Here is a 23,046-nt window from a genome sequence, read left to right on the forward strand (position 1 = left end):
AAAAAAAACTCCCAGCAAACAAAAGTCCTTGCCCAGATGGCTTCAAAGACAAATTTTACCAAACATTCAAAGAAGAACTAACGTCTATCCTTCTCAAACTATTCCAAAATATTCAAGAGTAGGGAAGACTTCCAAGCTTCTTTTATGAGGTAAGCATTATCCTCATTCCAAAACCAGTTAAAGATACTACAAAGAAAAAAACTATAGGACAATATTCCTCATGAACATGGGTATGAAAATTCTCAGCAAAATATTAGCAAACAGGATCCAGCAATACATTAAAAAGATCATACATCATGATCAAGTGGGATTTATTCTAGGGAGGCAAGGCTGGTACAATATTTGCAAATCAATAAATGTGATTCATCACATAAATAAAATAAAGGATAAAAATTACATGATTATATCAATAGATGCAAAAAAAGCATTTGATAAAATTTAGCATCTATTTATGATCAAAACTCTGAGTAAGGTGGGAATACAGAGAACATACCTCAACATGATAAAGGCCATCTATGACAAACCCACAGCCAACATCATACTCAATGGGCAAAAATTAAAAGCAATTCCCTTAAGATCAGGAACAAGAGAGGGGTGCCCCCTTTCACTCCTCTTATTCAACGTAGTTCTGGAAGTCCTAGCCACAACAATCAGAAAAGAAGAACTAAAAGGCATCCAAATTGGAAAAGAAGTGGTAAAACTGTCATTATTATTAGCAGATGATATGATACTGCATATAGAAAACCCTAAAGTCTCAGTGAAAAAACTACTAGACTTGATAAATGAATTTGGCAAGGTGGCAGAATACAAAATTAATATTCAGAAATCAGTGGCATTTTTATACTCCAACAATAAACTGTCACAAAGAGAAAGTAAGGGAACAATCCCCTTCACTATTGCAACAATAAAAAAATAAAGTACCTAGGGAAAAATTAACCAAGCAGGTAAAAAACTTGTGCTCAAAAAATTATAAGACTTTGAAAAAAGAAATCAAGGAAAATACAAACAAGTGGAAGTATGTACCGTGTTCATGGATAAGAAGAATAAACATCATTAAAATGTCTATACTATCCAAAGCAATATATAGATTCAATGCAATTCCTATTAAAATGCCAATGGCATACTTCACAGATCTAGAACAAATATTTCAAAACTTTATATGGAACCAAAAGGAACCTGAATGCCTCAGCAATTTTGAAAATAAAGAACAAAGTGGGAGTTATTACACTTCCTGATGTCAAGTTATACTACAAGGCCATTGTAATCAAAACAACTTGGTACTGATATAAGAACAGGCATACAAATAAATGGAACAGAACAGAGAACCTAGAAATAAACCCACGCCTTTATGGTCAATTAATATTTGACAAAAGAGGCAAGCTTATACAATGTAGGAAAAAAAGTCTCTTTAATAAACGGTGTTGGGAAAATTGAACAAGTATGTGCAAAAAAATGAAACTAGACCACCAACTTACACTATTCACAAAAATAAACTCAAAATGGATAAAAGACTTAAGTATAAGTCGCAAAACCATAAAAATCTTGGAAGAGAACATAGGCAGTTAACTCCCAGGTATATCTTGTAGCTATATTTTTGCAGATACATCTACATGGGCAAATGAAATAAAGGACAAAATAAACAAATGGGACTATATCAAACTAAAAAGCTTTTGCACAGCAAAGGACACTATTAACAAAATAAAAAGACAACCCACACAGTGGGAGAACATATTGGCCAATGCATCTGATAAAGGGTTAGTTACCAAAATTTATAAAGAACTTCTACAACTCAAGACCAGGAAGGTAAGCAATCCAATTAAAAATGGGCAAAGGAACTGAATAGACACTTACTTCTCCAAGAAGGACATACAGATGGCCAATAGGCATATGAAAAAAATGTTCAGCGTCCCTAACCATCAGAGAAATGCAAATTAAAACCACAATGAAATACCACCTCACACCTGTCAGAATGGCGCTCATCAATAAAACAACACAGAATAAGGGCTGGCGAGGATGTGGAGAAAAGGGAACCCTCCTGCACTGCTGGTGGGAATGCAGACTCGTGAAGCCACTGTGGAAAACAGTATGGCACTTTCTCAAAAAATTAAAAATGGAACTGCCTTTTGACCCAGCTACCCACTTTAAAGAATAAATTGTAAGAATCGCAAATCACTGATTCAAAAGAAGAAATGCACCCCTATGTTTATTGCAGCATTGTTTACAATAGCCAAGGTCTGGGAACAGCCCAAGTGTCTGTCAGTGGACGAGTGGATTAAAATGCTGTGGTGCATATACACAATGGAATACTACATGGCCATGAAAAAGAAGGAACTCTTACCTTTTGCAACAACATGGATGAACCTGGAAACTATTATATTAAGTGAAATAAACCAGGCAGAGAAAGAAAAATCTCATATGACCTCACTCATTTGAGGGATCCAATGAATAATGTAAACTGAGGAGTGAAATAAAGGCTGAGACGGGATCAAAGGGACCAGAGGGAAAGGGGATGAGAGGATAGGATCAGAGAAGGGAAAGAGATTGGTGAAATTATATATACATAACACAGCGTAATAGAGAGCAGGAAAGCAAATCCTAGAGGAAAGGGTGGAGGGTATTGGGGTGAGGGGGGCAAAAGGGATGTTGATGGAAACATGGGGGTGGGGAGGTGCATTCAGTGGGAAACTTGAATCTATGTAAACACAGTGAATTAAAATCAATTAAAAAAAAGAAAAAAGTCACGGGGATATGACATGTAGTGTGACAACAATAGGTAATAATAGTACTGTACTGCATATTTAAACATTGCCAAGAGAGTAAATCTTCAAAGTCTTCATCATAAGAAGAAAAAATGTGCAACTATGCACGGTGACGAATATTAACCAGACTTGTGTTGATCATTTGGCTAGATACAAATATTGAATCACTGAGTTGTATACCTGAAACTAAGATAAATATATATGCACATTAAAGCTCAATAAAAATAATAAAGTAAAATTTAAAAAGCCAAAAGAAAAAGAAAGCTGTGGTACATATACACAATGGAATACTATGTGGCTGTGAAAAAGAAGAAAATCTCACCTTCTGCAATGTCATGGATGGACTGGGAGATTATTATGCTAAGTGAAATAAGCCAGGCAGAGAAAGACAAATATCATATAATCTCACTTCTATGTAGAATCTAATGAACACGGTGAACTGAGGAACGAAATAGAGGCAGAGGCAGGGTCAAAGGGAGCAGAGGGACAGCTGTCAGAGGAAAGGGGGATGAGGGGACGGAATCAGAGAAGGGGAAGGGATTAGTGAAATTATCTATACATAACACAGAGATACAGAAAACAGGACAGCAAGTCCCAGAGGGAAGGGAGAAGGGAGTTAGCAGAAGGGGGACAAAGGGAGATAATGGGGAGCACGTGGTTGGGGGGTGAGGGTGTTATATTCAGTGGGATACTTGAATCCATGTTAATACAATACATTTAAAAATTTAATTAAAAAATTAAAATTAAAGCATACAAAAAAGTGAAAAATACTCACATAAACATAGACAACAGTGTGGTGATTGCGGGGTGGGGTATGTAGAGGAGAATGGGGGGATAAATGGTGATGGATGGAGACTTGACTTGGGGTGGGGAACACACAATACAGTGTATAGATGATGTGCTATAGAATTGTGCCTGAGACCTGTATAATTTTCTTAAGTGTCACCCCAATAAATTTAATTTAAAAAAATAAAATTTAAGCCTGACCTGTGGTGGCGCAGTGGATAAAGCATTGACCTGGAATGCTGAGGTGTCCATTTCAATAGCCCCGGCTCGCCCAGTCAAGGCACATACAAGAAACTACTACTATGAGTTGATGCTTCCCTCCCCCCTCCTCCATTTTCTCTCTTTCTCCCCTCTCAAAAAAAAAATAATTGTAAGAAATAAAATATAAAATAAGATTTAAAAAGACTTTAAAAAAGCATGCAGAGGAGTGCATGAGTTGTCACTAATAGCAATTTCCACCCTTTTTCATCTCATGGCACACATAAACTAATTACTGAAGTTAGTAAAAAATAAACTTTTTGCCAATCTGACAAAAAAATAGGCATAATTTTGATTTATTCACCCTAGAGAGCTATTGTATTGGCTGTTTTTATTTTTTTAACTTTTTTCTTTTAGATTTTATTTATTCATTTTTAGAGAGAGAGAGAATGGGGGGAAGGAGCAGGAAGCATCAACTCCCATATGTGCCGTGACCAAGCAAGCCAGGGTTTTGAACTGGTGACCTCAGGGTTCCAGGTCAACGCTTTATCCACTGTGCCACCACAGGTCAGGCTGTTATCATTTTTTTATTTGACAATCTAAGGGAAAAGCGGCCAGTGCCCTGACTAAATAGGTGTTGCATGTTTTAAAAATTCTTGCTGCGGCCCTGGCCGGTTGGCTCAGCGGTAGAGCGTTGGCCTAGCGTGCGGAGGACCCGGGTTCGATTCCCAGCCAGGGCACACAGGAGAAGCACCCATTTGCTTCTCCACCCCTCCGCCGTGCTTTCCTCTCTGTCTCCCTCTTCCCCTCCCGCAACCAAGGCTCCATTGGAGCAAAGATGGCCAGGGCGCTGGGCATAGCTCTGTGGACTCTGCCTCAGGCGCTAGAGTGGCTCTGGTCGCAACATGGCGACGCTCAGGATGGGCAGAGTATCGCCCCCTGGTGGGCAGAGCGTCGCCCCTGGTGGGCGTGCTGGGTGGATCCCTGTCGGGCGCATGCAGGAGTCTGTCTGACTGTCTCTCCCTGTTTCCAGCTTCAGAAAAAAAAAAAAATGAAAAAAAAAATTCTTGCTGCACACCAGTTGAAAATCGCTGTCATCAAGTAGAGAAACAGACTGTCACAGAAGCTAAACAGCTTGTGAAAGCTGTCTCAATATTTCCCAGTGGCATTGTGGATATTTGTGGGTACACATGTAAAAAAAAAAGGCTTGAGCTGATTCTTTCTGTAAAAAAATAATTACAGGTATATAGTTCCTTTAATCCCCACAATGACATTTTTAGGTATATTATTAATAGTTCCATCTTTTCTTTAGGTGAACACATTGCAGGTCAGAGCAGTTAAGTGATTTTCTCAAAGTCATGTAGCTAGCAAGTGACCGAACTGGACTGGAGTCCAAGTCTTTGACGCCAAGCCAGAAAGCCCTGGCTCTGCCCACTGTGCCATCCTCTTTCTGTCCCAACTTCTTAGTAGATTCTATTCTTTTCACTGGAGTAAAAACTGTCAAGTGATAAGAACAGGAAATAAAACAAAATATGTTCACTCGTTTAGGTGCTATTTAAATGTCAAGATTAATCATTGTTTGTTATAAGTACTAGCGTGGTTAATAATATGTTTTGAAATTTCACAAGTAGGTTTCAATTTCCCAGTACCTGCATTTTATTGCAAGAGAGTATACACAAGCCAACACTCCGCCAACTTTGAACAGAGAAAAGGATCTTATTCCACCTTTTAAAAATGTTACTACTTTGTGCCAAAAATGTAAATAGAATCCTGATTCCATAATCTCCTAACTTTCAAGTACTCCCTGCATACATGCTGGGCTGTTTCCAAAATATAGAGAGCAGCTGTGACTTGTGTTTAAAGAGGTAAAATGAGAAACTGAAATGTGGTGATCTCCAGGGACCCTTTCATGCACCAAAACCGAAGGAACAGTGATAATAAAATAATTAACATTACATTACTTAGGAGGTAAGTACTGTAGTACTATTGGCCTCACCTTAAAGATGAGGAAATCAAGGCTCAGAGAGGTTTACTGACATGCTCATGATCACACAGCTAATTAATGCAGCTGGGAACTGATCATAGGCATCCTACCTCCAAATGTTATTATTTGCTGTACCCAAATCCCTAATTCCTCCCCAAATCCCTAAGCTTTTCACTATAATTCATCCCTTCATTACTTTCTCTTTTTTTCTTTTTTTAGAGAGAGGAAGAAGGAGAAAGAGTGAAGCAACAACTCGTTATTCCACTTAGTTGTGCTTCCATTGATTGCTTCTTGCATGTGTTCGGACCGGGGCTGGAACCAGCAACCTTGGGGTTGAGCTGGCACCTTGGGATGGAGCCAGCAACCCCAGGATCAAACAGGCAACTCTGGGGTCAAACAAGTGACGTTGGCGCTCTGGGATGACACTCTGTCAACTGTGCCACTGGCTAGGGATGTCTCTCTTCTTTCTATAGAAACTTTCCCTTTATTTTCATCTGGGATTCCTCCTTCTGTCCCCACTGGAAATGTTGTATTATGACCACTGGATTTGGAGTCATCTCTCATTCAAGCATTCATTCTTGAATGCATTTATTTACTCATTCATTCATATATTCATTCATCAGTATTTGTTGAGCATCTATTATGTGCCAGATACTGCGCTGGGCACTGGGAATAGAGCTGAAAATAGCCTATATAGAGAGTCCTTTCGCTTCTGATGCTTGGTGAAAAACTTCACCTCCTGGAGTCTCAGATCCTTTATCTATAAAATCAGAACTACACATACATCACACGTATACTGTACAGACACAAAAGCTATATAAAAGTGCTTTAAAAATCCTGAATTAAGTGAATTAAGAGGCATTATAAAATAATGCAAGTTCATATGCCCAGCAATGGTCTGTACACACCAGTTCTACTACTACACTGTAAGGACTCGGTAAGTACTATGTTATGGGATAGGCCATAACAGGGCATACACTCTGAAGCTTGGTATTGCCTCCTCTCAGTCTGTAACTCAGAGCATGAAGCCTCTCTTCATGAGCCCTTGGGCTCACTTGCCAACAGGACATCAACAACACCTTAGGTTGGATATTCAATTTAAAATGAGATTTCATTTTATATTTTAAGGATGCTTACTATCTTTCTTATATATATATATGTATGTTTATTATTTAAAAATTCAGTAAATATGGATAAGCCTGAAGAACTAAAAAAAAACACCTTCCATATTCCCATAACACTGTCCTTTATTCATTCATTTCTGAAACACTACTGAGCATCTGCTACAGGCCAGGCTGCAGATACAGTGCTAAAAAGGTTGACGTTGACCCTGCTCTCAAGGGACTCATCCACATTGTAGGACTTTCTAATGTCTGCCCTTCCAGAATACTTTCTATCAATGTTCAGCCATTCTAATTTTTAATGCTACTGAATCAGAAAACTGAGAGAAAAACAAAGAAGCAGTGAGACCCAGAGGCCACTGCTATCTTCATTAAAAGCTAAAGCATGGATGTTAACCGGTGTCACCCTAATATAATTCAATTAAAAAAAGATAAAGCATGGTTAAAAGCCTTGGCTGTGCATTAGAACTGCCTGGGAAACTTTTAAAACTCCTTACTTCCAGGCCACAAATCAAAGTATGAGAGGAACTAAGGCACAGGTGCTTGTATCAGAATTGTTCAATGTGCGAATACCCTATAGAGAACACTGTCTTCTGTATTTTCCAAATTGCAGCTAGATAATTTGGAAGTTTAATTTATACGCTAAAGCAATCACCTAGGAATCAAAAGTTTTAGCTTGTAGCCCTTGCTCATACACCTGTTCATTGTGTGGCTTTAGGAAAGTCACTTAACTTTCCTAAGTTATTTGACCAGAAAAATGGAGAAATCCTGAGGCACAAAGGTTGCCGGTTCAATCCCCGGTCAGGGCAAATACAGGAACAGATCAATGTTTCTTTCTCTTCCTCTTCTTCTTTCTCTTTCTCTCTCTCCCTGTCTCTCTCTAAAATAAAACCAAACAAACAAACAAAGAAAAAAAAGGGAGAAATTTAGGACATCAATTTCTCCAGCAGCTGTAAAACTTACTGTATTCCAAAAATGTCAAAGAAGCCCTCCTAGTAGATTTGTTATAGTGATATGCGTGCAGCTATTCTGAAACTATTTTGTTGTCTGACTATTAACGCTGCTGTGATCCAGGGAAAAGGAAAATACACATATGCAATAAGGGAAGGCAAGAAGAATTCTGTGGTATTGGATGAAATTTTACATATTTATACCCATTCATCTCCTATCTCTATCTCCTAAAAGGTAAAGCAAGGGCACCCACCCAAGTACCAATGAACATACTTAGTCTACAGATTTTGGTTTCTAAATACCATTCTCCACAAAAGGGAATGAGGATAATTTGGAAAATGACTGACTCAAGGACTAGGGTATAAAAATTTTAAGACAAGCCTGGAACATCTTGTTATAATCTAAAGTTCTCAAAATATGGAATCCAGTAAAAAGGACATAAAAGCCAAAACAAACGGGCTTTCACAAGTCAAATCTGGGACAATGTGAACATTAAAGGAAATAATGATAATACTTAATGATATCCCACTAAATAAAAAAAAATCCATTAGTCTACTCTGATGTGATGGAGAAGGAGATAGAGAGAGAGAGAGAGAGAGAGAGAGAAGAGAGAAAAGAAGATTTTTTTCCTTATCATGAAGTGCCAGGTAATAAATGTAGAAAAGTCAGAAAATCACAATTTTGCACACATCATAGTAACAACTACTTCAGGCAAGAATTAATGAATGCTAAAATCAGTGGATAAAAGTCAGATGGAGAATAAAATATTCTCCAATAAGATTATCTCAAATAGGATAGTCTCAAATTATCTCCCCCAAATTACTCCTTAATTACAAAGAAAAAAATGCTAACTTTACAAAGAAGAAAACTGAGAGACATCATCTTAAGCAAGTGATTAAAGTTAACAAATTGAGGTTATTATCTTAACTGTCTTGTACCCTCCTAGTATCAATGTTATAAAAGGTAAAGAAAGGCTGAAAGTGATTCCAGATTAAAGGTAGCTATAGATATGAGAACTAAATGCAAGACATAATGTTGGATTTTTTTAAAAAATCTTCCTATAAAGCTCACTCTTCAGAGAGGCCTTCCCTAACCACGTGATATCTAAAATAACGCCCCAGCCACGCCATCACTCACCATCACTCACCATCACACACCATCACTATCACGCTCTGCCTTATTTTTTTCATAGCGCTCCACACAGGTGTTACGACACAAGTGTTCAGAGCTAGAACTTTAGTGCTGAAACGTTATGACTTGGACATGTTAGTTCACCTTGTGTGCTCCAGTTTCTTCATCTACAAAAGGAGGAGTATAACTGTCTCTACTTCAACAGATTATTGGGAAGAGTTAATAAATTTATATATGTAAAGCACTTAAAATAGTGCCTGGGGCCCTGGCCAGTTGGCTCAGCGGTAGAGCATCGGCCTGGCATGCAGGGGAACCGGGTTTGATTCCCGGCCAGGGCACATAGGAGAAGCGCCCATTTGCTTCTCCACCCCCCCTCCTTCCTCTCTGTCTCTCTCTTCCCCTCCCGCAGCCAAGGCTCCATTGGAGCAAGGATGGCCCAGGCGCTGGGGATGGCTCCTTGGCCTCTGCCCCAGGCGCTAGAGTGGCTCTGGTCTCGGCAGAGCGATGCCCCGGAGGGGCAGAGCATCGCCCCCTGGTGGGCAGAGCGTCGCCCCTGGTGGGCGTGCCGGGTGGATCCCGGTCGGGCGCATGCGGGAGTCTGTCTGACTGTCTCTCCCCATTTCCAGCTTCAGAAAAAAAAAAAAATAGTGCCTGGCACATAGCACATCTCCTAATAACATTATTAGTTATTTACTATTTGTTTCCCCTTCTAGAATATAAGCTTTAAAAGACAGAAATTTTGTTGTTGTTTTTTTGGTTGGTTGGTTTTTATTGAAGCAGTATGTTGGGAAAACAGCTGTGTTAGGCTTGCTCGCTTGTACTTTGCCTGATTAGTGTGGGAGCACGCGGCAGCACCATGTGTGTATAGTCTATGTAAAGCTAAATAAAAAAAATTATTACCCTCAGGGAGGATGGCGGATTGCAGATCACCTGCCCGCCACTCTGAGGGGTCATTTTTGCTGTCTGTTCACCCGCTACTGTGAGAAGAGGTTTGCTCATCTGCCATTGAGAGACTGTTAAATGGGAGTGGCCACACACTTTCCGGCTCCACAGTTTCTCTACCTTCCACCCAAACCCAATGTGAACCTGCCTGGCCTCGGCCACCAGCATCACACTGATCAACGTGGCTGATTTACCTGTGTCAGGGCCCACCCACCTCTTTACTCACTCTGAACTGCCCAGAGGAGGAAGGGAGAAGGGGGAAGACAAGGCTTCAAAACATCCAATTGAACTACTCCTTGAAAAATGTTTTTTGATGAAATAGTTTGAGAATACTACAAACTTTATCCCTTTTGGAAAGCATCACTGTGACCATTTATTCTCAAACATTTTTGCAGTAATCAGTGTTTCCAAAATTACTTGCTCATATAATACATATCCTCTAGCAACCATTAATATCCAATGAAAAACACCTTGGAAATGCTACACAGAGAATCTATTTTTTCTAGGTAATTTTACAAACTGGAGAGCACCGTGGTCAGCGGTGAGAGAGGGACGGCAGTGTGAGGACCTCACGGTATCATCACTAGAAGGCCTGTGCACAGCTGGCCCCACGCGGCCCCAACCTACCTCGCCAGCCTCATCTCTGGTGTTTCCCTACACATTTGTTACTTCTACTGCAGCTAAAGTCTGTTGTCAGATGTTCTTCGAAGTTTTAACTATTTATGTTACTAATCCAAAATTAGGCACTACAGAAATGGATTAATGGGGATTAGTTCCAACCAATTATTTAAAGCCTTTTTTTTTTAAAGCTAATTTCAGATTTTAGAGTATATATAGTTTAAGAATATATAAGATTTAGGTACCAGCTTATTATAATACTAAAGATTTAGATTTGAGGTTTTGTAGCCATAAGTAAACGTCTTAATCTGTTAAGTCTGTACCTAGTGTCCCAAGGTCGGCAAAGGGGTCCAGAGTCTGGGGCTTGCTCTGATGGGTGGGAGTGCCATGCAAGGACCCCGTAGGGCTGGTGGCAGCCGACTTGCTTCCCATTCCAAAACCTCCTGAAAAGGAAATAAGATCATTAAAAATGAGTTAGCTGTCTAAGCTAAATTCTGAAATTCAGAAATCCAAACCTACAGCTCATCTTGTCTCTAAGGGCACATTAGGACAGGATTTGGAAATATGTTACAAGTTGCTAGACCTTAGGGCACAAAGAAGGCACACCTGTGAACTATGTCCAGAGTCTAACTCTCCTGTCAGAGACTTCGTTCTTCCTATGGGATTTGTAGTCATACCTGGATCTGAATTCTGGCTCTTCTATTTCCTGGATGAGTGACTCTGGGCGCACTGTTTAACTACTCTGAGTGCCAACATTTTCTCATTTGTTAAGTAAAGAAACAGGAACTGCCTGACCAGGCGGTGGCACAGTGGATAGAGCATCGGACTGAGACACGAGGGCCCAGGTTTGAAACCCTAAAGTTGCCAGCTTGAGCACGGGCTCATCTGGTTTGAGCAAGGCTCACCAGCTTGAGCCCAAGGTCACTGGTTTGAGCAAGGGGTCACTTGGTCTGCTGTAGCCCCCTGGTCAAGGCACATATGAAAAAGCAATCAATGAACAACTAAGGTGCCGCAACAAAGAACTGATGCGTCTCATCTCTCTCCCTTCCTGTCTATGTGTCCCTCTCTTTGTCTCTTTCTGTCTCTGTAACACACACACAAAAGAAAATAACTTCTTTAGAAAGTTGCTATAATAAGCACATTTGGGGTGTGTGTGTGTGTGTGTGTGTGTGTGTATGACCTGCAAAGTGCTGGGAATGCAATCATACAGGATGGCTCTCAATAAATATCATCTAGCCATGAGAAAGACAATTTATTTGTCATAGACAAATCAAGCCCTGAAACAAGTCCTTTATGAAAAAGGAAGACCATCCAAATTATTTGGCATCTACTCTATGCTAGAAATTTTCATATCAGTTATTTCACTTAAACTACACAACCGTGTGGGACAAGAATTATGATCCCCTCTTTACAGATAACAAAACTGAGATTTCAACTTGTAAAAAAAAATCCAAGACTAAGTGGCAGAGTTAGATATATACCCAGATCTGCCTAATTCTAGTATCAAAACAGACATTCAGCAAATGAAACTCAGAAAAGTAAAACAACATATAATACACAGCACTACCATGTTATTAAGTCCAATGGGAAAGTTCCGCCAGAATATGAACCTTTAGGAAAAATCAACACAAATTATATTTATATAAGTGAGCTATAATACTTTGTAAGTACTCACTTCATCTGGGGTGAACAGTCATGCTTTAGCAATTGGTTAAATGTGCATAACGAAATGGCCTGCTGGCCTTTACCTGATTTAGTATGCCAATCCCAACCTCCTGAAACATCTGGCTGAATGTTCACAGCAGGTGTACTTGAAGCTAAAAGTTAGGAGAGAGAAAAAAGTATCAAAACAAGATAGCTCAGAACCCACTTTTCTAAGTTCACACAGGAAAATGCTATACCTTCCATGATATACATCTGCACAGCCTTCCAAGGCCCCAAGGGATTCATCCTTCCTCTGAGCTCTCACCACATTTTGCAGCACTTGATAATTTGTGCCTTGCCGTACGGTTACTTACATAAGGGTCAGTAAAGGCCATATATTGTTTGTTTCTTCTTTGGCTAGCCTATGCTTTACCTCCATTTCTACATACTTTAAAATATACCTGTGCATATGTCTGTCTCCACTAGAGTGTGAGTTCCTTGAAGGCAGGAAATACTTTATTCACCAGTATGTGTCCACTTCTATACTTACCTGAAAGTCAATGGGCAATAAGATGAAAAGGCCCTGGCCAGTTGGCTCAGTGGCAGAGCATTGGCCTGGCAGGTGGGTTCAATGTCCTGGGTTTGATTCCTAGTTAGGGCACACAGGAGAAGCAACCATCTGCTGCTATACCTCTCTCCCTCCACATTCTCCCTCTCTATCTTTCTTTCTCTCTCTCTTCCCCTCCAGCAGTCACAGCTCGATTGGTTCAAGCACATCAGCCTGGGTGCTGAGGATGGCTCTGTGGAGCCTCTGCCTCAGGTGCTAAAAATAGCTTAGTTGTGAGCATGGCCTGAGATGGGAAGAGCATTGGCACCAGATGGGGTTGCTAGGTGGATCCCAATCAGGGTGCATGTGGGAGTCTGTCTCTCTATCTCCCTCCCTCTCTCTTGGAAAAGAAGGAAAAAAAGAATGAAAAGATGAAAAAAAAACCCAATTCACTTTAGGTTGGCATTAACAAGTGTTCGAGAAGCAAGATAAACTTAGAACTGATATTTTGTTTTCTTCTCTGCTGTGACATAAATGGAGAATGATGAGTCCACCAGAACATGTATTGAGCACTGACTATGCTTGTGTCAGGGGTGTATCTATTGTCACGTAAAACAAACTCCTTACAGCTTCAAAATATATCCTCTAGCCCCTCTCAAAATTCCAAACGTAGAATTTAAAAATGCTGTTTTTCTGAATCAAAAAAGTCCAAATATTAAACAGGATGTCATAAGAAAGAATTTCTTTTTGAGGCACCTTTAAGCTTTGTTCATAAAATCAGTGAGTAAAACAAATACGAAACATTGCAGGTGGAATTTAAAACATACACATACTCACCACCATCAGCACCAAAAGAATCATCAAATCACCAAGATTAGCATTACCAAGCCTTATACTTACTTGTTTGGTTTGTTTAATACAAAGATCTTATACCTTCCCATCATTAAGTTAAAAAGAACATGCCATATCAGCAATAACAATTCGTTCCTTTCTATTCTCATTCCACAGTAGTCTCTGAAAACTGAGGTGCTAACATTTGCTGTCTGACTTCCTTTATACTTTGATCTTTGCCTTATATCCAACAAGGGTGTAGAACTAGTTGTCAGAACTTCAACCTTTGCTATTCAAACCCACAAATCTTTATGACCACCTACCATATGCAAAGCACCATGCCAGGGAACAGAGAATGAAAAGACACATGGCCTATCCTCAGTAAAGTTAAAATCTGTTGGAGATGGGAATATACAAATTAAAAGGTAATTACCTAATACCTTTATCCTCTATATTGCCTTTTATTACAGATATTTTTTAAATTTTTTTCTTATAACACTAGTCCTCAAGTGCTTAGAGTAGATGTTCAATAAATATTTGTAGAACTCTAAGGTAATATTTCTTGATTTTCAGGAGAGATTGGTGATACCTGGTGGAACCCTGAGGAAAATGACTCCAGGTTTCCAGCTTGAATGGCGGGATAAAAGAATGGGAACGGGTACCATTTGCTGAGGTAGGAAATTCTGGAGATGAGCAATTCTGACTTCCCAGTCTGACACCTGAGTCTCACATATATGTTATCCCATATGAGGAATATGCAACTCATCCACTAACAGAGGAAATGCTTATTGGCTTCCAATCAAGGATAGTGGAAAATACTTTTCACTCACTGGCAAGACACAAACCAAAATGAGAAGTGTGGCTACAAAACAAAGAGATGCTAACTGGGCTATACTGAATAACAACCCTGTTCCAACTGGCTCACGAGAAACAGAGAACCAGATCCAGAGCTGCCATGCTAAAGCATGAACATCCACACCCATGCGACATAAAAGGTAGTGCTTTCATGAAAACAATAAAGTCAAAGTATTAAAATCAGGAAAGTATATAACCTTACTGATTCTATCATTATGCATCAAACCGGCATAGGTAGGAAAAAATTAAGTTAACTTATTTTATATTTACATATTAGAGAGAAAGTTAAATACCTACTATGTGCCAGTAATTAATCTAAGCACCAGAGAAGCATTAATGAACAAAACAAACAAAAATCCCTGCCTTGGTGGGAAAGATAGACAAGAAAATATAAACATAACACGTAAGTAAAGTATTAAAATGTACCGAAGTTGATAAGTACCATGGAAAGGAAAGTGTAGAGTAGGAGCAGGGAGGTGAGCTGTGGTATGAAATGGAGCAGTCAGAGTAGACCCCATTGGGAAGGGAACCGTTGAGCCAAGATCAGAAGAGCTGAAGCAGTTAGCCATGAGACGCCTGGGGGAGAGGGGTCAGCCTGTGCAACAACAAGTAGGCCAGTGTGACTGGAACAGGGAGATCAAGAGGGAGAGGATCGGACATGAAGTCCCTGGGGTGCCAGAGTACAGAGGGCCTGTGCAGGCCATTCTGAGGACTCTGGCTCCCATGCTGAGTGACATAAGGAGCTAGTTTGAACAGAGCAATGACTTGACTTACACACACTTACTTAGAGTAAGTGAGCAGAACAACAGCTTTAACCTCTATCCCTGCATCTTAAAACTCCCCAGGGAAACCTACTTCCAATCAGATTTTCTTAGGTGGGCACTACTCAAGGGTGAGAGGTGCATTTCTTATATGCTGTCCTGTGGAGCCACCTCAAATAGTTGGAGATTTAAGACCAATTGGAAATCAACCATAAAGGTTGATTCCAAGACTGATTTCTATTTTTAGCCAAGTTTGACCAGTGTTGCATAACTCATCTTCCTTTTGCATTTGCATAACTTCCATGAAGTCAAATGAAGATTGGACCGCATTCTCCAGACAAGCTCAGGAAGCCTTCAACACCATGAACCAGATACAATGCTCTTGCTCAAAGCAATTTGTCATTCACTAAAGAGCTCCTAAGTGATACACTTACAAACTGATGTGATCACTATTCTTTCCATACAGCCTAGGTTTCTTAACATAAAAATATAATGTGGGCCACATATGTAATTTAAATTTTTCTAGCTGTCACATAAGAAAAGGTAAAAAGAACCTGACCAGGTGGTGGTGCAGTGGATAGAGCGTCGGACTGGGATGCAGAGGACCCAGGTTCGAGACCCCAAGGTCGCCAGCTTGAGCGCGGGCTCATCTGGTTTGATCAAAAATCCACCAGCTTGAACCCAGGGTCGCTGGCTCCAGCAAGGGGTTACTCGGTCTGCTGAAGGCCCACGGTCAAGGCACATATGAGAAAGCAATCAATGAACAACTAAGGTGTTGCAACGCGAAGTGAAAAACTAATGATTGATGCTTCTCATCTCTCTCTGTTCCTGTCTGTCTGTCCCTGTCTATCCCTCTCTCTGACTCACTCTCTGTCTCTGTAAAAAATAAATAAAAGAAAAGAAAAACAAAAACAAAAACAAAAAAAGAAAAGGTAAAAAGATATTTGTGAAATTAATTTTAGGAATATATTTTATTTAACTCAATATATTAAAAATATTAAAAACAAATCAATATAAAAATCCAATGAGATATATTTTTGTATTGATTAATTTTTAGACAGAAAAGAAGGGGAGAGAGACAGAGAGAAAGAAACAACAACTTGTTGTTCTACTTATTTATGTATTCATGGTTGATTTTTGTATGTCCCCTGACTGGGATCAAACCCACAACCTTGGCATACTAGGATGATGCTCTAACCAATTGAGCTACCTGCTCAGGGCCTAATGAGATACTTTACATTCTTATTTCATACTGAGTTTTGAAATTTGGGATGTTATTTTTATACTTAGAGACGTTTCAAATAAACTAACCATATATCTAGTGCTCAATGGCTACTTCATATTAGACAGAATAGCTCTAATTCATCAGGGCGTTGTATTCTAAACTTTGTCTTGTAGAATACTAATTTTGTAGAATGCTCATAATCACATTTTATTAACTTGACTTATATTTTTTCACATTTCAAAGATTTCTCCAACTAGGATGCATCTTCTAATCAACTAAAAGTAACAGCATAAGTATTTTTCTCCTAATCAGTACACAAAATAAACATCCTACAATCAATGGTGTCATAATTCTGTGCATGTAGCTCTAATGCAAAAAAAGAATTCCATGGTCAAATAAGTTTTAGAAAAGTTGAGTAAAACAAAGTTAAACAGACTTGCTTATAGTAAGGCATCCAGCATCTGTTAATATGCATTGTTAATTTCCAAAAGAGAGAGATGCATTATGTAGCTACTCCCTCACCCCACCTTAAACACCTACAGGATGCTTTTTTAAAAAAATTTAAGTTAGAGGAGGGGAGGCAGAGACAGACTCCTGCATGTACCCTGGCCGGGATCCACTGGCAAGCCCACTAGGGAGCGATGCTCTGCCCATCTGGGACCCTTGCTCCATTGCAACCAGAGCTATTTTTTAGCACCTGAGGTGGAGGTCATGGAGCCATCCTCAGTGCCCAGGGCCAACTAGCTCCAATTGAGCCATGGCTGCAGGAGGAGAGAAGGAGAAAGAGGGAGAGAGAGAGAGAAGCAAGAGACAAAGGGGTGGAGAAGCAGATGGGCACTTCTCCTGTGTGCCCTGACTGGGAATTGAACCCAGGACATCCACACGCCAGGCCAATGCTCTACTGCTGAGCCAACTGGCTAGGGCCAGAATGCTTTTAAATCTGAGTACTACTGATATCTTGTGGAAATCTATATATGTCCCACTGAACACAATATATAATACTTCTTACCGTGCATTGTAGGTGAAGGACTTCTTGTCGGCTGAAGGAAGGGGTCACTAGAAGCACTGGATGTATTCAGAAAAGAACCCAGCAAATCTTGACCTAATGGTTTAGAAGGTGCTCCAAATGGGTCAAAAGTGGCACCTATAAAAAAAAAGAAAAATGTGTTTCTTCGTCTTATGAGTTCATTCATTCAATGAATATTGAAGAGTTGTCACTATTGACAGGCCCTAGGCCAAATATTTGAAAAATTAGGATGATCCCTGCCTCCTGGGCTGTTCATATCCTTAAATTTCCCCAAGGCTAACCCAACTTTTTGAAGGAACTAAGAAGACCAGAACAAGTAAGCCAGCCGAGGTTTCCAGCAACAATGCAACAACACTAATATTATATCATTTCTTAGGGTTTACATTGCCTTTCATAAAGAATACCTCAGTTGATCCTCAATACTTCTGTCTCCTTTCAGATAGAAGTGGTATTATTTTCATTCTATAGACAATGACACTGAGGTTTAGAAAGCCAAGTTGCTTACCCAATAGCAAGTAAATAGCAGGGCTGAAATTCATGCTCAAGTCTTCTGACTCCAAATTCCAGGAATTTCCCAAAGGCATTTCACATTTCTCAAGGTGTGAAATGAATGTGAAGAAAACCACGCAGGAGTGCACATATGTAACTGCCCTTTAATATCTCATTATTGGGCAAGGAACAAAATTCCCTTTAGCTCCTCAGAGAGATGTCACTTTCTACTCTGTTAAGTATCAAACTAATGAGTTGATTGCTTACTGGAATGGAACTGACCTATTTGGGAATAAACAATTAGAATCACACAAGTTAATGAATAAATCCCCTCTCAAAGCCCAGGTAGGATTTATGGTTTAATGTGTTCAGGTATGACTTCTTTGCCACAGTGCTCTCCTATGATCTGTATGCAGTGAACTAGCCTTGTGTAGCAGCAGTAAATCAAGTATCTGTCAGGCATTCTGCTACACAATGTATTTCCCTTATCACATAATGCTCACAAAACTTTGTCCCTTCTATAGAATGAGAACACTGGAATTTATACAATAACTATACAGGGACACTGGGTTAATTCCTCTATATCTCAGTTTGATGCTAACTAGTGGAAGATGCTAAAATCTTCTACTACTTGGTACACTTTTAAAAAAATTTTTATTTATTTCAGTGAGAGAAGACAGAGAGAGAGAGAGAGAGAGAGAGAGAGAGAGAGAAGAGAGAGAGAGAGAGAGAGAAACAGGAACATTCCTGTACGTAACCTGACCGGGAATCGAACCGGCCATCTCTAATCTTCCAGATGGTACTCTAACCAACCAAGCTATCCAGCAAGGGCACTTGGTACACTTTTAATATCAACTTATGTTAAATAAGAGGCATTCTCTACTAACTAGAAGTGAACTTCAACACCGCAAGAGTTCAACATTTAGTCTTTATAACTGATAGGTAAGTATTATCCCCCTTTTACAACCAAGAAGACTAAGGTTTTATTAATAAGCTGACCCAGATAGTTAAGTGTTGGTCCTGGGATTCAAACCCAGGCCTTTAAATCTGGACTGTGTGCTTTCCAATTCCTCGTAGGGGACAGAATACTTGAGTTCTAGATCTGGGTTTGCGACCAGTCAGCTATGTGTCCTTGGAAAAGTTAATTAATATATCAAGACATCAATTTCATTGCCTGGAATCTCAGACAGGGCCCTTCTAGTTCTGACACTGGAACAGAACTATCTGCACAGAATATGGAAATTAAATCGTCGAAAGTCACACAAGATGCACAATCTTAAGTGACCACTGAGTACTATGCTATCTTGGGTCTCAGGGATTTTTTTATTTCCTGGTAGAGCTTTTATTCACTTTGGTAAGAACTGGATGGAAGGAAGTAGAGAGGAAATATCCTGGGATTCAGGGCACCTCACATCCTGGCTCCACCAATCACATGTAGGAGCTTGAGCTCCAGCACCTACTTCCTATGATTCTGAGGACAACTCTTAAAAAGAATGCCTCAGGCTGAACTACCATGAATCAACACCTTCCTGGGGCCTTTTGAGAAGTGAAGAATATAAGCTTGGGAAAGAGGGTTCCTACAGGTCACCATACGCCTGGAATGGTGAGACACTTCTCTTGACTCTTCCTAATGTGATGTTTTCTGGGTAACAAGGGGCAACTGGTTCTTAGAAGCTATAATGGACCTCTGCTTACTGAGCTACACTGTCTTGAAAATGTAAAAGAATTGTGGATGGCCAGTCACAGGAAGGGTTGAGTCTGTGGCAATGAGCTAGAGGAAGCTGAGCCACATGAGGCTCCACCTCCTTACCCGGCACCAACAGCTTGACAGTCAGCTGCACTGCTGGCCTGAGTCCCTTAAATAGGCCCTGAAGTAACCCAGTACTTCTCTGCACAGCCAAAGAGGATTCAGGAAACTACAATTCCAGGAAGGCACTACAGGAAAAACTAAGGGAAAGCTCTAGAGACAAAGAGCCTAGTTTGGGACCCTGGCCCCATCAGTTACTAACTGTATAGATGGTATGCTATAATTTGACTCTAAGCCTCAGTTTCCTCAACTATGAAGTGTGTATAATAGCAACTATTCACCGGGTTTTTATAAGAACACTTAGTGTTAAATTCCATGTTTGGCAAATAGTAAATATCCCACAAATATCAGCTGTCTTTATTAATAATCTTTTATCAACCTACATCTTCAAGCTCAGGTACTAAAGCCCTGAAAAAAAATTAAAGTAAGGGTGAGAAGCTCAAATATTCACTGTTACCCTGTCCCACTTTCTATTTTCTCTTGTGTTTCCTATTTAAATAAAGATGTAGACTTCTAGGGGGCTTTCAGGGAGACCAGAAAAGTCCAGCTTTTTGGGAAGGCTCAATTCTACCTGCTTGGCCCAAACGTTACCCTTCCAACCTGAGAAGTACAGTACAACATGGAAAAAACTACCTTCTGCCATCCTTAGGGTTGGAGACGCAGAGGTGGAGGCGGCAGACCGGCGTGGTGTGGACTGGGTAGATGCAGGTCCACTTGGATGAAACACATCTTCCACTCCGGACTGTCCGGCCTGGGCGGGGCCGGCAGCACCTGCACCCCCAAACAGGTCACTGAGTAGTTCAGAATTGGTGGGAGGAGCCACTGGTGGGGAGAAGTTCTTGGTCACTGTAGACCCTTCTAAGCCCAGAAGGTCCACATCCTCAGGGGCTGGAGGCTCCTGCTGCTTTTTGGTGGGCTTTTTGGTCCCATGATGTTTGTCGCTGTTGGCATTGCCATGTGGACTGGAAAGGGTCAGAAGTTCATCGTCCGATTGCTCACTTTCTTGATGCACTAGGGCCGCGTGGTCCTCCTCAGAGAATGATTTCTCTGATTTCTGATCTAAGAAATACCACCATGCCAATAAATGGTTACCTATTGACTACAACATTGTTGTTGTTGTTTTATTATTATTATTGATTGATTTTTAGAGAGACAGAAAGAAGGGAGAGAGAGGGAAGGAGGAAGGGAAGCATCCATTTGTTGTTCCACTTTGTTGTGCGCTCATAGGTTGCTTCCTGTGTGTGCCCTGACTGGGAATTGAACCCGCAACTTTGTCATTTCAGAACAACACTCTAACCAACCAAGCTAACTGGCCAGGGCTGCTGTTGTTATTATTTTAGATATTTTATATATATATATATAATATATATATAAATATATTTATAATATATATAACAATGTATACATAAATTGTATAATATATACACAATGTATATATAATATACATATACAGTATATATCTATAATACAGATATTATACAGATATCATATATAATACAGATATTATCGAGAAAGAGAGACAAAGCAGCCCCTGAGCATATAATGCTTTCAGACCTTTTTCAATGGAACACTTGATGTATTTCACATTATATTCAATTGCCATTTGTTGAACATCTGAGAGTCAGTCTAGTATGGGCTGAAGAGCAGAAACTCTGCAGCCAGGTAACCTGGGTCTGGTAGCAGCTCTACTACCTGCTGTCTCTGTGACACTGAGAAAGTTACCTTACTTGTCAGGGCCTTAGCTTCCTCCTCAGCAAAATGGGAGTAATAAATGCCACCTAACTCACATGGCCACTGTGAGAACTACAGAAGATGATATATATGACATGCTCAGATCAAGAGTAAATAACACTTCAATGTTGATATCCTTTCTTACTACTACTACTTATTATTATGGTTATCATTCTCTTCCAGGCACTATGCTAGGTGCTCTGAAAATAAACCACTACTCTCTGACTCTCTTGCTGACTGCTCTCCCTGTCTCTCACCTTTCCATGCGGCCTGTAGCCGAAAGCAAGGCCCTCTGCCCACAGTCTGGAGCAGAAGTGAACCATGCACCTAGTAAGTAAGTAGAGGGAATGGCTCTGCTGAGGGTGGTCCTTACACCAGCTGGAAAGGAGATACTTTCAGCATAAAACAGGCAGCCGGAACAAGCCTCTTCTGGTGAAGGACAGGAGATGCTGGTGAGTGACTTTCTAGGCCTCCTTGAGACAGCCTCTCCTATGGAACCATATTATTTAATGCCACATCCCAAATTAAGTTCAGATCCACATCCCTCATCCCCAATTCCGAAATGCAAAAAGCTGTGAAAAGGGAAAGGTTTTACCAAGTGTGGTGTAAACTAAGTTGGGAGAAAAAATCTGACGAGAGGTGATGTGAAAGTATTTATAATCTTCATTTATTTCACTCAGGGTTATTACTTATAGGTTTTACTGCAGAAATGTCCATGTGTTTGCGTACAGGTGCAGTCGGAGATGCCACTGGGAATGCTAAGTCATGTGCAGTGTGTATACCATTCCGCCTTCCGAAAAATCCAAAATTTTCTGCATTCCTAAACATATCAGGCTCTGCAAAGTGAGGGTAAGGAATTGTGCTTTTGTGCTAAAACCTATGTCAGAGCCTAAGAGGAATGACTTCTAAATTACTTACTAAAATTGCAGTAAAGAGGTAAACATAAAGTTTAATTGGTAGTCCTTATGTGAGAAAGATAAGATTAGGGGGAAACCAAGAGGGAGCTGGGACATCTACCCGATATCTAGGCTTCTCAAGTTTTCCATTTTTGCTGTTGTTGTTGTGGTGGTGGTGGTGGTGGTGGTGGTGGTTACTGGTCTTATTTCTGAATGTAAGCCTTTCAACTCAAAGAAATTCTATGAATAATTTTTTTCAACAAACACAGAAAATTCTATGCAGGCAATGGGAATACTGTCTTATGTTCACACAAGTAAGGAAGGTGTGAAAACTACAATTCCAATTTTACTTAATTCCATTAAGAAAATCGTAAGCAGACCATTGCCAAAGTCAGTTTCCTACCCATTTCATAAAGGAAGTTCTTACTATTTAATTTTACATTGAATCTTACAGTTAAGTTTAGCAAACCCTAAAGCAAGGATTGAGACAGTACAGAGACTTGGGCTTGGGGCCGAAGGAATGCCAGAGAGCCAGAAGGTCCACCAGATAAGATAACCACAACCAGCCCTCCACTTCCTTGCTGATGTGGAAACCACTCTTCCACATGCGCAGTCGATCAAGGTTTGACCACTATACAACCTTCCTTGGGTGGCAGTAGTGAGCAACACCGCCATCTGGCCCTCATGAAGCAGGTACAGAGATCACTGCTAAGCAACTCAAGGGAATAAGGAAGTGATCCTGT

At 40.2% G+C, this 23,046-nt stretch overlaps 1 protein-coding gene across 2 annotated transcripts in view; it reads right to left on the reverse strand.

The window, feature by feature from the left end:
• Positions 1–23,046, reverse strand: part of DNAJC6 (DnaJ heat shock protein family (Hsp40) member C6) — a 193,756-nt gene that overhangs the window by 13,228 nt on the left and 157,482 nt on the right. For both annotated transcript variants that reach the window (XM_066268969.1, XM_066268970.1), the window contains exons 12-15: positions 20,310–20,735; positions 17,363–17,497; positions 12,239–12,307; positions 10,814–10,933 (exon numbers count right to left, since the gene is read on the reverse strand). In XM_066268969.1, coding sequence (XP_066125066.1) covers positions 10,814–10,933; positions 12,239–12,307; positions 17,363–17,497; positions 20,310–20,735 — 750 coding nt within the window. The remainder of the gene's footprint in view (positions 1–10,813; positions 10,934–12,238; positions 12,308–17,362; positions 17,498–20,309; positions 20,736–23,046) is intronic.

Source organism: Saccopteryx bilineata, chromosome 3, assembly GCF_036850765.1.
Source record: "Saccopteryx bilineata isolate mSacBil1 chromosome 3, mSacBil1_pri_phased_curated, whole genome shotgun sequence".
Classification (NCBI taxonomy): Eukaryota; Metazoa; Chordata; class Mammalia; order Chiroptera; family Emballonuridae; genus Saccopteryx; species Saccopteryx bilineata.